The sequence below is a fragment of the Arachis hypogaea genome, chromosome 16 (assembly GCF_003086295.3).
Source record: "Arachis hypogaea cultivar Tifrunner chromosome 16, arahy.Tifrunner.gnm2.J5K5, whole genome shotgun sequence".
Lineage (NCBI taxonomy): Eukaryota > Viridiplantae > Streptophyta > Magnoliopsida > Fabales > Fabaceae > Arachis > Arachis hypogaea.
In genome coordinates, this window is record NC_092051.1 from 10,755,217 (window position 1) to 10,772,425 (window position 17,209).

General features: G+C 26.7%; 1 protein-coding gene across 1 annotated transcript; it reads right to left on the reverse strand.

Annotated features, from left to right (window-relative positions):
* Window positions 1-9,307: 9,307 nt before the first annotated feature.
* Window positions 9,308-11,812, reverse strand: LOC112758300 (probable indole-3-pyruvate monooxygenase YUCCA10). The gene is made up of 4 exons (XM_025806926.2): window positions 10,877-11,812; window positions 10,129-10,362; window positions 9,705-9,830; window positions 9,308-9,613 (listed from the first exon to the last, which is right to left on the reverse strand). Exons 1-4 carry the CDS (start codon window positions 11,489-11,491, stop codon window positions 9,443-9,445), a joined length of 1,146 nt encoding a protein of 381 aa, XP_025662711.1. The 5' UTR covers window positions 11,492-11,812; the 3' UTR covers window positions 9,308-9,442.
* Window positions 11,813-17,209: the final 5,397 nt, after the last annotated feature.

A 17,209-nucleotide genomic window follows, 5' to 3' on the forward strand; every position in this document is an offset into this window, starting at 1 on the left:
GGATATACAAATATAATTTCTCTAATTAAGACTATATATCGGTGAATACTCTCTATATAATATTTATTTAATAAAAAAAATTGACAAGAGATATGAATACTTTACTAAATTAATGTGCCATGTTTGGTACGACGGTATTAAATCCAATGATGCTATGACGTAATCTGTATTATTTTGTAATTTTGTACATATATATCTTCTAGTAGGAGGATTGCTTCCTCGCCTAGTCGTTAGTATGTATGAAAATAGAACGAGTCGAATTGAACCTTGATTTTGACGAGTGTGATTTATATTATAGATGGATGTTTAAATTTAAATTTGTTATTTTTTATAAGTTTTTTTTAAATTTGAGTCTAATCTATTTAAAATTCGATAAATTTATGAGCTTTTAAAAAGTCTATTTTATAAATTAGAATTTAAAATAATAAATTTAAAATATATAAATTAATACTAAATATATTTTAAAATTTATAATTCAAAATTATAAAGCATAATTATTTATATATCATACTATACTTATAATTATTCATAAAAAAATTTTAACTAAAAAATTACAATTTTAAGTAATTTTTAGTATCTATTTTTTTTTGTTTTATTTTATATTTAATATATAAGTAAATAGTTAAAATTTAAACTAAGAATAACATTTTTATAAAAACATTATTTTAACGAATTGGTCCAACAAATTTTATAGGCTTTTTAAAGTTTATGTTCTAACCTTTTTAACTAATAAACATTTTAAAAAGTCTAAACATGATTTATTTAATAAAACAAATCAAATTGAGTCGAGTCTAAAACGAATTAAGCCACGAATTTTTATCAGATAGTCCGATCCACTTCCACTTCTACTTATTTATATATAATTACATCTATGTTAGATATATATTAAAATTATCCACTAAAATAAGTTATTAATATAAAATATATATTAAAATAAAAATATATATTAAAAATAAATTAAATAATATATATATATTAATAACTGATTTTAATATATAAATAATATTTTTTATTTAATTATGTATTTGTATTTTTTTTTCTCTTTTTATTTATGTATAACTACTAAGATTCGTATATAATTTGGTTGGTGTGACTCAGCATTACAGTATTAAATAAATAAAATATCTCTACGGGACCATTTGATACCTAACTTATTATTAAGGTATATCTATTTCTTTTCTCCAGATCCTTTTACGTAGCAATGAATATAATGGAAACTAACAAGTTTTCGAAATAATGATGATAATAACATCAAAATGTTAATGTATATCTATCCATATACTATATATGTATGTCCTTTTTAATTTAATGGTGTTCTATCGGATGATGATGAGTTTTTCAGCGATGATCAGGAGAACTACGATTTACGCGTTCTTATTGGTTAATGCATTCACATTGAGAAAGCGAATTCAAGTGTTTGTGATGAAAACATAAAATTATTTGAAGAATTTTGGTCACCTAAGCATCTCTATAGTGGCTGTCTTTCAACTGGGAAAGCAAAAAATCATGAGAGATATGACCAATAATATATTTTTTTATTAATTTAAATTTTAAAAATAATAATTTTATAATATAATATTAAAATTTTTATAATTAAAATATTTAAAATTTAATTTTTATTATTTGTAAAAGACATAAAACAAATAAAAAAATTTAAAAGAAATTTTTATTTGAAGAAATATATTATAAAGATACAGTATTAGTTTTGATTGATTTAAGAAATTTTTATTTGAAATATATTATTTTTATTAAATTTTAAATGCGTTTGGATACATATTTTAAGAAAAATATTTTTATTAAAAAATAAATTACTTCAATTTTTTAAAATAAAGCCAACACTATCTTATTTTTTTAAGAAGATAAAAATAAAATATTTTTAATATTTAAATTTTCTTTTAAAAATATATTCAAATATAAAATAATTTTTATCTATTAATTCCTCTTATTTTTTGGATAATGGCAGTTTATTTAGTGTCAGTTTAAATTGGTTTATTTGAATAAAAAAATATTTTTTATAAAAAATAAAATATTTTTTTTAAGTTTTATATATATTTAGATATATTTTTTAGAAAAAATATTTTTAATAAAAAATAAATTATTTATTTTTTTAAAAGCCAATAATATCTTACTTTTCAAAAAAGTAGAAATAAAAAATGTTTTTAATATTTTTTTAAAATTTATCTACATATAAAATAATTTTTTTCTATTAAAAAGGTCTTGTAAAAAATAAATAATTTTTTAAAAAATCAATTCAAACATAGCCTTTATTAAGATTTCTTTAGTTACTAATATACTTGGAATTTCCTTATCGATGGAGATACGGGTGCATGGGATCTAGCATATAATTAGTAGGTTGATAAAGAAGTTATACACTTATGCGTGCTTGGAGTAAATAATATCGGCGGCTAGAATTAGATTATTACGATTTCTTTATTTTAAAAAAAGAAGCCCTGCACTCTTTTACGTTTATTCATAAATTGGGGCTTTTTTGGACATGTTGCGTTTTAATATAAAATTAATTAATAAAAAAATGAACAGCATATTATACCATATTAATTTCACAGTAAACTACACCGTACCAATCGAGTTAGCTTACGTGTGGTTAAAAATTAAGTGGACCTAATTCATTTTAAAACTAATTTTAAAGGCGAGAGTTATTTTGTATTTATAAATATTATCAGAATATTAAAATTTTAAATAATGTGAGATTTGATAACAAGTTTGTGGAGTTGAAACTCATTTTGGCCCTTGAAATTTTTGACCGGCCTCAATTTCGATCTCCAAATTTATAGTTACTTAATTAACACCTTCAAATATTATATTATGACCCATGTTTGCTCTTGTAGTTATCTTTATTAACGGAGATCTGATATGGCATGTTAAGTTGACAGAATGTGTATCCACGTAGTACCCAACTTGCTAGAATAGATGTATGATGAATGAATGACGTGACAAAAGTTGAATGAACTCAATTTCTCTGGCAAAGTCTCAAACATATTGGAAAAAGAGGGTTGTAAATTAAGTTCATTCAACTTTTGCCACGTCATTCACTCATTACACATCCATTCTAGCAAGTTGGGTGCCACGTGGATACATATTCTGTCAACTTAACGTGTCATATCAGATCTCCGTTAATGAAGATAGCTACGGGACAAACGTGGATTGGAGAATGTTAATTGGATAACTATAAATTTAGGGGTCGAAATTGAGACCGATAAAAAATTTTAGAGGCCAAAATAGATTTCAACTCCAAGTTTGTGATATACATAATACATTATTAAAGTCAATTGCAACTTTACATTTTATTTTGGTTTACTTTTTTCTTTAATTTAGTGTCATTTTTTTACTTTATAAATAAAGTTAGACAATCATTTATTTGCAATCAGAATGAGTTGACTTACATTTTAAGCTTTGAATAAATAACTTGGCAGTTCTTATTAATTATTATCACTATTCAATAATAGATACAGCTAGCTACAATTAATCTAAATAAATCTGTATTTAAATTAATTTAAATTGGTCAATAATTAACTCACTAAATTAAATTAGTATTAGAGTTTGAATCTTGTCTTATGTATATATTAATTTATTAATCAATAATAAATTTTTAAATAAAATTTTGATCCATAATAAATTAATTTTTAACCATTTAAATTTCAAACTAAAAATACCATTAAAAAAACGCCTGTGATTTCAAAATCCTAGGTAAATTAATAATTATTTAACATAATGCTAGTCTTTCTTAATTTATTTCCTCATATGTATAACGCTACTCTTATTATAAGTCTGTGGAATGAATAAGGAGATAGAATGAATATATAAAACTAAGCACAATGAAATAAATAAATCAAGTAAAAGAGGAGGTTCGGATTTTGGGTTTCTTACCTACTAACTTATTTTTGGTCTTCGTCAACAACAACAATAATAACACTACAAAAAAAAATTTGATTTTCGATCTATGCATGATATAAGAAATAATAGCAAATTTATGAAAACTAAATCAGTTATTGAATAGTAGAGGTAAAAGTTTAAAAATTTAACTGGAATTAAATCAAATATAATAAAATAATATTGTGCATAAAATATATAATTTAAAAAAATATGATTTATTATTTAAATTAATTAGCCACTAAAAAAATTATATTTATTCGATTTTTTGACTGATTTTTTTATTTTTTATTTATCTAATAATTCATTGCTAAATAAATTTTTACTTTAAATTGAATCTATTTGGTAGTTGGTTTTGATTAATTAATTGAATCCAATCGGCCGATTCAGTTTAATTGTCAAAACCATGAAAGATAACAATCTAAGAAAAACAAACAAATTAAACCGGTCAATACTGCATGCATTGATTTGATAATTGGTCTTTTTTTTTTCCTTTTACACATTCATTTTCATTCCATCCATCAATAATTGGAAGAGAATAGAAAAAGATTTGTGTGAGTACGACGTGGTGACTCCTTACCCACTCAACATATATATGAACCCAATTGAGGAATCTTCAATTTGGTAGCCATACAGCAACAGTTAATATTTAATTTGTTTGCACACAGATTTATGAATTCAAACCCTTTTAATAATTAGAAAAGATAGCATGAAAGCAAGTATATATATAGTAGTGTGTCTCCTAATAATAATGTAAAGGAAGGTGATATTGCTGGCTAGCTCCTTTATGGCATTGAGGTAATAATAATCTAAGTAAAAAAGTGAATTGAAGCACAGTTGTAATCTTGCATGTGAAGCATTTCTTTCTGTGATCTATGTATGTTAGTAGTAGTTGTTGTCCCGGGTGCATGCAACAACATCAAAGCCCTTAGCTTTCAATTCATTGCAAAGCTGTTCCTCTTTTCATAAATATCAATCATAATCACACTGAAAAAGCCTATTCTTCAGTTTCAATACATTTTTTAAAATTTGGATCTTATAAGTAAAGTGATAAAGTGAAAGATTGATATCACTATTGATTTTGTAAATTTTATAAAATATATGTTCTATTATTTTAATTTAAGAATGATTAATTTTTTACTTTATTATTGTTTTATTTTTTTTTGTCAACTTTGATAAATGGTACCAAAATAAATTTGTATTAAGATATCAAATATCGGAGAACAGATATAATTTTTCTGAAAAAAGAGTCAATTCGATTCAAAAATTGCTTAATTAGTGTCGAAACGATTTATATTTAGATTGCTAATGGTAAACTGACGGTAAACAATAAAGGAATAAATAATTAAATAGAAAAGATGATGAAAGTGTAAAATATTGATTAAACAAAACAATAACAAAATATAAAGGAAATAAATGACAATGAATCAAATAAGCAAAAGAAAATAAGTTAAAAATTGATTTCTGACACTCACATGCACTTGCACTCCATGTTCTTCCGTTACGTCGCGGAGACTGAAAATTTTATGAATTTATATGATAATCTAGTATTTTTCAGTGAAGTCCTGAACTCTTCCAAGTTTCTACTATTTATAAACTATAAGATTGATCGATTATGGAACATGTTGTCCACAATCCTATTTTATCCTTTTTTTTTTTTTTCAACCACGACCTTGCCTTGACCATGAAAAATCTTTATTCTCAAGTGTAGTAAGCCTTTAGTCTTCAAGTCCTAACTTGTTCCTCAAATTTTGCTCCCATATTCTCTTCTTTGATTTGAAGGTGGTGTAGTAAGTCTTGGTGTTCAAGAAAAACCACTAACTACTTTTCAACTTCGATATTTTTTGTTCCTTTTTTCGTCGACTTTGACTTGTAATCGAAATACTATTTTATGGTCGAAATCACTGAGTCGAAAAATCTATTTTTTTTTACCAACCACTTTTTTACCAATTTTTTCACTTTAATTCCATTTTTTAAAAACTTCCATCTTAAAAAGAAAATAATTATATTCTAATTTAAATTCATTGCTATTGTATAATTGGTGTTTTGAATTCCACGACATATAATAACCAGTAAGTGACAGATAAAACAGATAGTAAAATTTTAAAATATAGTCTATAATAAAAACGTAGATTCAAAATTTTAAATCTTTCAACATAATTTTATTATTTTGAGGACTTCTTTGAACATTACTCATGAAAATTGAAAGTATGTTCTTATTTTAGTGGACTATATATCCATAATATAATACTCCAATGAAACCTTTTAATAATATACCATTACTTACAGGACTCTTTATTAAAGATAAAGATTATCTGAAGTGAGGATGATGTCAGTCAAAACAAATAAAAGCTTAATTATCATTAAATGAATATAATGAAACTCACACGTAATTATAATACAAGTTACAAAATTAATGATATATATATATTTTTTAATTTTATCAAAATTTTCACCTAAAAAATATCATTTTCCATTTATTAAAAACAAACATCACTAATTAATAGTAAGTAGGTAGGTACATGTATTGCCATAATAACACTAAACGTCTAAACCCATCATGTGGCTTATGTTAATAATGTACTATTCATAATTTAAAATGGTAAAACTAAAACAAATAAGTTTTTGCTAAATTTTACTACTCAGTACACAAGCAGTTATTAAGGCGCTAGCAGAAAGGAAAAGCAACCATTTTAATGTTGCATTTGATATGATGAAATGGTTGAGCTATATTTTCAACTCATTAGTTCTCTCCTTTAATTGGTTACCTTGGTTGGTTTGCCTTCTGTTACGTTTAATCCAACTAAGAAATCAATTAATGCGAATTCAATAATGGAGTTGAATTTGTTTAGACTTTTTTTTTGCTTTCGTAATTTTGTATATCTACACATTCATTTTGCAAATTGTAGCACACTTTTTAGACAACAGTATAAAGAGTCTTGACTAAAATGATGATTTTTTATTCAATACATATTAATTGGTTTAATTTGCATTCATTTAATACATGATATAACTATAGTTCAACTCACTTAAACCATAGATAAATTAAATTAAAGCAAAATATTTTACTATTAATTTCCATATTTATTGCAGTAATTCCTTTCTTTACAATTTCTTAGAGAGCTTAGGAAAGAAGAAAAGCATATAGGAGAATTAAAAAAAGGGTTTTGCTATTTTGTGTGTGTTGAGAACATTGGTTAACCATACTATAAAAGAAAATATTTTAATATTATTTATGACAATTTTTTTTATGTTTTTAATGCATTAAATATATCAAAAATATTAAAATATTTATTTTTATGGTATGCTTAATTAATATCTTTAGGATATATAGGATAAAAAAATATTTAATAAAATAAAAATATTTGATAACAAAAAAATAAATTTAATTTTGATGCATTATTAGTGTAAAATCGTTTTATACATATATTTAATCATATAAGCCACATCATTGACCAATAGTTATTAAAAAAACAATTGTGATTATACGATTTTATATTATCAGTGTATTAAAATTAAACTAAAAAATTATTAATTAAAAATTATCAAAATCTATTATTGTTGATTTTATTTAATATATTTTATAATAAATAAATACTAAATAAAATAATTTTAAATTATTTAAATTAATTATTTTTTTCTCTATTATTACCGTAAAAAAAACACATTAGAGACTGATCTAGATACACATGTTTTACAGAACAAATAAATGTTTTTTAAAGGCTTTAATTTGTCTTAGGTGGGAAAAAAAATATATTGGGATCTTAGTGATCCAAAAAATAAAAAATAAAATAATAAATAACATCATTTACTGCATATATACTTGACTACCTGTCTTTTTTCATAACAATAGCAATCACTACATCATATATTAATTATTATTGTGAAGCCAACATTATTAATAATAGAGTTTAGCGAGTACGTACTTTTAGGTAGCGTTTGGTGGAAAATTGAGAGACAGAGATTAAGAGACAGGGATTGAAATAAATTTCGATATTCTGTTTGGTGCAAAATGGGAGACAGGAATTGAAACAAGAATAAAACTCTAATTTAATTTGCACAAAGGGTAAAATTGAAATTAATTAATTAAAATGAAAGTATTTTAGGTATAAAATGTTATTAAAGTTTCAATTTCTATCTCTAAAAATTTCAGTTCCCTGTGTCCCTACTTTTTGGAGGTACTGAAATACTGAAATTTTAGAGACAGAGACAGAAATTTTAGTACCCGTCTCTAAACTAACAAACACGATACTTAGTCTCTCAATCTCTAGTCTCAGTATCTCAAAATAAACGCTATTAAGGTACATAATAAAATTATTATTGCTAAAAAAATTTAAATTTTTATTTTAATAAATATAAAATAAATAAATTAAAATTTTAAATTTTTTAATAAATATTTTTAATTTATAATTTTAACATATATTCTCAAGTCACAAAATATTAAAATTCTTAATAATATTGTTATTAATTATTAATTCTTATTTTAGTACAAGATTGAAAAACAGTTTTTCAACAAAACTGAAAAAATTGCTGTTTCAGACGCAAGGAATAATCTCCAATTCACTGGAATTGAATTCGAAATTGAAATCAATCTAACAATCAAGAAAGTGCTGAAGTACTCTCTTACCTGCCCATCCGTGAGACCGTGACTGTCCAAGCATAGAAGGAACAAACTCGAAGGAACCAGCTATGGAGCAATAGAAGAAAACGATCATAGTTGATAAGTCTTGTAGATATTTTTTAAATTTCTGTAAAACTTTAAGCCTTATGGAGTAATTATATAGAAGAGAAGAGAGTGAAAATGGATGATGAGATTAGAGGAAACGTATTCAGAAAAAAAAAAATCAAAATTTATAAAACTTAAATAATTAATTTATATTATTATAGTTTTTAATATATAAAATAATTATTTAATCTAGACTATACATCACTATTTTTAATAATTAAAATAAAAGATTCTATTTGAATTATCAAGATCCTAGATCCCAAATATACCTTCTAAGAATTCTCCATTTAAGCGTGCACCTCTCAATTGCATATATCATGCGACATGCGTTAACGTGTCCGAAAGAATAATATACCCTAAATTTTGGAGTTCATCATTTCCGTCATTTCCAAGTAGGTTTTTTTTTTTTTTTTGGTATTAAAAATATATTTTCAATATACATTTGGTGAGAAGAGAATAATGTCATTTGAGTCATTTAACATTTTTTGGGTCTGGACCCCGGCCACATCTAGTTCAGACCCAAAAGCAGAAAACTTGTTTATTACCCGACCCGATATTCAATTCAACGCTCCCCCTCCACAGGTGTTAGCCTTTTTTTTTGGTCTACTGAAGTTCATTGATGGGCCAATCCAAGAAAACAGTTCATATGATGGGCTTCTATACGTTTTTGTTTAAGTAATAACATGCTTCGTATAGTGACAAAAATATTGCTTCATAGCTTTGACCAAAAACATATTCTTCATAGTTTGACACTAACATGTAAAATTTGAATAAAAGTTCAAACTTCAAAGTAACCATACAGGCCAAGAAAACATTAAGAATTACAAGTTAATTGAGAAGTGAGGCAATATCATTTGCTACATTTTGGGCATCACTGCTAGCTCCAAAGAATCCTCTTTGTGCAAGCCCAACGCAGTACAAATTGCTCTTACCCTTCCAGTAATTTGGAAAATTACTTGCCTTGACTAAACCATTCTCATTCAGAAGATCATCACCCCCCTGTAGGTAGTTCATATAACCATGTGATGATTTATATATATATATATAAGTTTAGATATGTTCAATGTGAAGTATTTAATTTGTCCTGTACCTTGAGCCACTTTTGTGTTGATGTATTGAAGCCAGTGCAGAATATGATCGAATCAAATGAGTGGCACTTGCCATCTCTAAACAACACTTCGTTACCTCTAACTTTCTCTATTTCTGCCGATAACACCTGAACGGCAACGTTATATGTCATACAATACAATACACCAAACTAATATAACATACGATGATAATTGATAGATAAAGACAACACACTACTAAATATTGTTATTTAATATAGTATGCCTGGACATTTTGAGTCGTAAGGACCAGACAAAGACCTATACATGTACTTAGATAAATGTGACTAAAAATATGATTTTTAAATAATGTGACTAAAAATATTATTAAAATATAAAAAATATTATTTTAATTTTAACAACACTTATTAATAGGGACCGAAATTACCATAGAAAATATGAATATACCTGAATCTCTCCATGCTTGATTTTCTTGATAGTTCCCAAGTCAATGATAGGAAACTTGCCATACTTGATTTTCATGGTGAAAGGTCCTTCACTTGGCCAAGGTAACCCATACTTGCTCAGATCCCCATACACTATCTTACTCACTATAACAAGCAGCTTCTCCACCGTGCTTAGGGACAAATACTTTAACAACATCCCTGAATAATACATCATATTCCTTGATAGAATATGAACCTACATAATAATACAAACAAGAAACAATAACATTAATCTGCAAAACAGAGCTAGAAATCACAAAATACATCAGAAACTATACAAATATTTCTAAACACATTAATGGCGTAAAAATTAGGTGAAAACAAGTGTTTTTATATGTAGTTAATAGTTAAAAAGATGCAGTAATCTAAAAATTCTTAATTATTAACTTTACAAAGAAATAATTATACTTAAATTTTTATTAAAATAATACTTCATAAATATTAAATATTAGCTATCAAATTATTGAAAAATTATAAAGTATATTAATACACGATATTTTAATAATTTTTAATCATTAATTTTTATTATAATATATATATATATATATATATATATATATATATATATATATATATAATCAAACGATTAAAAATTACTTAAATACTAATATAATACCGGTATACTTAAAAACTTTCCCAAATTATTATGTGCGAGAAGGATCGTAGTTAGAGTAATCACACTTGTGGAGATAGTACCAGAAACTACCTACCGGGCTTCGAACAATGATGGAAGGTTTGGCACCGAAATTGGACAAGTCCAAAGCGATCTCCATGCCAGAATTACCAGCACCAACAACAAGAACATGTTCATCTTTGAACTCCTTCCCATTCTTGTATCCTGTGGAGTGCATCACTCTCCCTTTGAAACTCTCCAAACCTTCAACCCGAGGGACACGTGGCTCGGCAGTCTCCCCAGTAGCCACCACCAAGAACCTTCCAGAGTACTCTTCAACCTCACCGGAGCTTCTATTCTTAGCCTTCACCTTCCACTTCCGATCCACCTCATCAAACTCCGCAAGCTCCACAGATCTGTGGTACAAAGGGTTGATGTTGAAGTGCTTCACATATGAGTCTAAATACTCAATGAAGAGCTTCTTAGGAACATAGCGAGGGTAGGAATCAGGGAATGGAAGAAAGGGAAGCTCACACACTTTTTTTCCAAGGTGAAGGTGAAGACGGTCATAGGTGTATTTTTGCCATAAGGAAGCAAAACAATCTTCTCTTTCGAGAAGAGTGAATGGTACTGATTTTTGTGTTAAGCATGCTGCAGCAGCTAAACCTGAAGTTCCAGCACCTACGATTATCACTTCTGCTTTTTCCACCATTCTTCTTTTTCTTCAATTTCTCTATATTCTAACAAGGTGGTTATTTGCTGACTTCGAAAAACCAAGAATTCCACAATTGTGGTTGAAACGGTTGCCAAATGCCAGACCAACATATAAGACATTTAAAAGTTTCGGATGGAAAGTCTACGTCAAACTATTTTAAATGAATAAATCTTTTTAAGTAAAAAACTAAATAAAAAACAAACTATACTTTCTGGATCAGAAAATGAGGAGAGATGATGAATGAGGTGTGGATTTGGAAGAAGCTCACATCTTGAGTTTGTCAATCTCAACCACACACACTGAAGTGCACGTGTTTGTAACTAACAATTCCACGCAAACACTTTGCTTGTCTAGTAACATTGTTTCCCCTTTCCAGTAACAGCATCTTGTTTTTTCTCTCAATTATTGTACTGACACAGTTACACGCACTGAATAACGTACCGTTATAATTTGTTTGGTTTGTTCTATTCGCTTTCACAAAGAAAAACCCATCATTAAATTTGAATTATGAATAGGTTGTACATAGAATCATAGATAACAAATAAAAAAAAATGAGACAGTTGAATACATAAAAAATACATGTAGAAATAAAAATAATACACAACATACTAGAGTCTAAGAATAGTCACATATATTGTATAAATAAACAAACAAAAATATCTGGAAGCCATAATTTGAGAAATATAGAAAGTCATAATTGGCTTTATTTTTATTTTATTTAATGTATTTTTTATTTCTATTGCTTAAGTATTACTGAAATAAATAAATAATTTTAAATATAATAAATATATAATTATAAATATTATATATATAACATTATGAATATTAAATTAAATAAAATAAAGTTATGTTATTGCCAATCTAACATTATTCTAAATAAAATATCTCTTAATCCAACTAAGAATTCAATTAATACAAATTCAATAATGGAGTTGAATTTGTTTCGACTTATTTTGGCATATATATTTCAACTTGTTTCACACTTTTTAGCCGACAATCTTGACTTAAATATGATTTTTATTATTCAAATCTTTAACTAGCTTCCTGTTTCTTTTGAAAGGACAGGGAAAATGGATTCTTTATGAGAGATGACACTTATCAAATAATAATTTTAAAAAATTAATATTATATATTTAATATCAAACATATTTTTATTATTTAATAGTCTCATCTTGTCAGATCACAAGACCCTCAACATTTGTTTTTTTTACCCGCACACTTCTCATAAAATGCCATGTGATTAAGGTTCATTGGCAGTTAATTTTTTTTTTATCTACTAAAGTTCATTAGATGGGCCATTACCAAAACGCAGATTCATAAGATGGGCTTTGAAAAATTTTTGCTTGAAGTCCAGGGTCATGATCCAATGAATATCAGCATAATTGACAATAAGTAGTGCATATAAGTTCACCCAAAACAATGATTATGAAGAGGTCTGAAGACGATGAATGGGGTTGGGATGGATATTTGTCCGAGTCGGGTACTAGTTGGGTGTTTTGGTCCGGTTTATTTGGGCTTCGGTCTAACTGCGTTGGATTCTCACCAAAAATAAAAAGAAGGCAATAACATAATTCAGGGTTGACACTAAAATTTCAATCTAAGTTCCTGACCAAAAAAAAAAAAAATCTAAGTTCAAAGTTCAAACCATATAGGACTAGGAATCACGGACGTCTGCAAGATAAAATAGTTACTAACCATGAAAAAGAAAGAAGAGAAAAACGAAAATACATCTACTACTATAAATTTAATGTACTAAAAAAACTGAAAAAACTTACACCATAAAAAGACATAATAAAATACTAAGAAAATCACAATAATCGTATACTAATGGGTTGTTTGGGCGAGTTTCTAAAAAAATATATTTTTTCGAGTTATCTTTTTTTTAAAAGATCTCATGGAAAAGTAAAAGTAATTTTATGTTTGGGTATCTCATGCAAAAAAATCTTTTTATCTATTAATTACATGAAAAAACATCTTCTTTTTATCTTTTTATGTTTGGATATAACAATATAAAAGTACTTTTTTATTTATTTATTACATGAAAAACATCTTCTTTTAAGGAAAAAAGATCTTTTAAAAAAATATAAATCACAGCTTCTAAAAAAAAGATATTTTTTTATTTTTCTAGTGCTTTTACTTTTACTACTCAAAATTTGTCAAACACGCTAAAAAATAAAAAAAAGATGAAAAAAGATATTTTTTATCAAAATAATGGCGCTCAAACAAGCACTAAAGAGTGGTTGGAGTAAGCTATAAACAAGTTTTAGTACTTGTTTGAGCGTAATTATTTTGATAAAAAAAGATATTTTTTTTTTATTTTTTAGTGTGTTTGACAAATTTCTAATAATAAAAATAAAAGCACTAGAAAAATTAAAAAAAAAGATTTTTTTGAGAAGTCGTAATTTACATTTTTTTTAGAAGATCTTTTTTCCTTAAAAAAAAGAGATGTTTTTCATGTAATAAATAAACAAAAAAGTACTTTTATATTGTTATACCCAAACATAATTGATAAATAAAAAGATGGGTAAAGTATATTTTTTGTCCCTGAAGTTTAGTAAAAATTTTAAAAATACCCTTAAGTTTTATTTTGTTTCAATTTTGTCCTAGAAGTTTTCGATTTGCATCAAATATATCCTTAACGGCTAAATTTTTAAAAAAATTAAGACCAATCTAACAATAATGCATGAAAACTATGCTTGATTTGCTTGTATTGAGGGTTGTTCTTATGAAATTGTTGTTGAATTGGTCTTAAATTTTTTGAAAAATTAGCCGTTCAGGGTATATTTGTAGCAAATCGAAAACTTTTAGGACAAAATTGAAACAAAATAAAACTTAGGGGTATTTTTGAAACTTTTGTCAAATTTCAGGGATAAAAAATATACTTTACCCTAAAAAGATCTTTTTGCATGAGATACCAAACATAAAATTACTTTTACTTTTCTATAAGATCTTTTTAAAAAAGATAACTCAAAAAAAGATCTTTTCTTAGAAACTCACCCAAACAAGGTTTTAGAATATAATCAAAATGAAAAGTGTTACTTAAATTAATTTTTTTATTAGTTCAATGATGATGGTAATTAATTATAGTAAGAGTAGATAACGTTAATCACTAAACATTTTTTTTTTCAATTTTTTGTTTTGATTCATTTAAAAAATTTTAAAATGAGAAGAACTTGTTTTGAGAATAAGTAAGTAGTGAATGAATTAATTGGTGAAATAAGAAAAATATCAGAATATTAACAAAAGAGAAAGAAAAAAATTGCATCCAAAAAAATATGAAAAAATACTGAATAATTATGGTATAAATATGAAAAAATATGAAAGAATACCCATCTATCCTCATTCTTATTATTCTAGTTAGCTACATTTTGGTTTTTCAATGACACTCCTATTCATAGTTTGTTCCAACCACTTTTCACTCTAAGTATCTCACTTTGTCTTTTCATGGAACAAGATTTATCAACATGTTTGATTCCAAAGTGAAATTTTTTTGACATACCTAATATCTTGCCTCTACCATACGAATGTCTACTCAAAACCTTCTACTCTCTTTTAAAAAAAAGTCTCATATTCTAAACTATTCAAACGGTGATATTAATAATTTGATGAACTATAAGAGAGAAAAAAAAATGAATTCTTCTCGTTTAAAATTTATTAAATAAATGAAAACAGGTAATTAATTATAATAAGAGTGCATAAAGAGTACATCAGATTAAGTACAAAAATCTTTTTTCAATAATCTATTTTTATTCATTTAAAAATTTTTAAAATGACTCATTTTTCTTCCAAAAAAATGTTACTTAGATTTTTTTATTAGTTTAACTAAGAGAAAACTTACGTTCTTGACGAACTATAAAAAGATGGCTAATAAAAAAAATTGAAGGAGGGTTAGAGAAGGAAAAAAACAAAAACATATTTACTACTATAAGTTTACTAAACTAAGAAAAAGAGTAAAAAACTTACACCATGAAAAAATAGTGAGATATTAAAAAAATAATAATAATTGCATACTAAGTTATAAATAAGTTTTATTAGTTTAATGTTGATGATAATTAATTATAGTTAGAGTACATAAAATTAATTACCAAATTTTTTTTAGTTTTCGATTTTCATTCGTTTAAAAAATTTTAAAATGAAAAGAATTCATTTTTCTTTCAAAAAAAAGTGTTATTTAAATTATTTTTTTATGAGAAATGTTAGGGAGACAATGACTTTGTTGAACAATATGAACAACGGCTCCGAAACTAGCCCAATTAGTTTACTAACCTAGGTATACTCGTAAACACTCACCTTCCATAATTACTTCTATCGTAATCACCCCATCCACTCTTCCATTCTGACTCAACGGTAAAAACCTTTCCCCTTCCCTACCTTTTGAACACCATTCAGGAAAGAAAACATTAGCCTTCTCTCACAGCCATTTGAAATGGCATTGACGAAGGGAGACCTTCCCACGTTAGCCGCTTCTTTTTCGCTGCAACCCGTCGTCCATCCTGCCATCCGCCGAACCGACCATCCATCGGCGCCTCCATTGTGAAGACGTGAAGCAGCAGGCGAGCATCGGGGCCCGTCGCGTGGAAGTTGCCCAGAAAACCACCGGCGTTGTCCTTTACCCGCAATCTCCGTAGGTTATAGCCCTTGCATGTTCGCGTCGCTTGGAGTCATCCTCGGATACAACAAGAGAAGCCGTGGGCTGTTTTTCCCTTCCCAGATTGAAGGTCGGTAACCCGATAACCATTAATTGAATGTTTAGATGTTCATAGTTACTTTTATGTTCTGGGTGCATAGAATGGTTTTGCTGGTTGCGCAAATTTCTGGCCCTGTTTGAGTTCTCCAAGTGTTTGTGAACATATGGAAGTTGAAAAGAATAATGACATGTACATGTTTTTGAGCATCCGGGTTTTTGCGTCTTGTTTTTTAATGATTTACTGTATTTGGGTTTGTTTTGCCTCCGGGTATTAGTAAGTCAGCAATTCGTGTGAAGCACGTGCTATGAATATATTTATTTGTGAGTTTTTTAACGAATCTAAATCGGATGGTCATTTTTATACATGAACGGATGGTTGAATATTTTTTACAGGTGTTTGAAATTAGGTTGAGGATGTTAAATATTTTTATTCATTACAAAATCTAACCTAAAAGCTTGTCACAATTGAAAAACTGTTAAATTATCTGATTATGTATGTTTTATATTGAAAAGATAGGTGTGAATTGGAATCATGTTTGTTTATTTTAGAAAAAAATTGTAAGTATAATTTCAAATCAATTTACATTTTTTCTAGTCTTAGCTGAAAGTGTATTTTACTTCTTCCTCACATGTCCACTTGCATTTGATCCATTTGATTAGAAAGGATATAAGTCAAAGTAGTTTTGGGATTGAGTCTAACCGTGCAAAGACTGAATTTACATGTTGATCAGCATATTTGATAACAATCGCAATCAATATTTGGGAACATTATAAATAAACTAGCTTTAGACTTTTAAAGCAGTAAATAAGTCTATATGATTAGTCCCTTTGACACACCAAATCGAAATAAATAATGCGTTGCCTTGAATTTTTTCAAGTTATTTTGTCTATTTGATTTTTTTAATACTTGCGGTGGGAAAATTATACTGGATGAATGACTAAAGTTGAGTGTTGTGACATGATCTACATGTTTTAGGTAGCAATTTCTGATGTTGAAAATCTATGGAGCCTAGCAAGCTGGTTATATT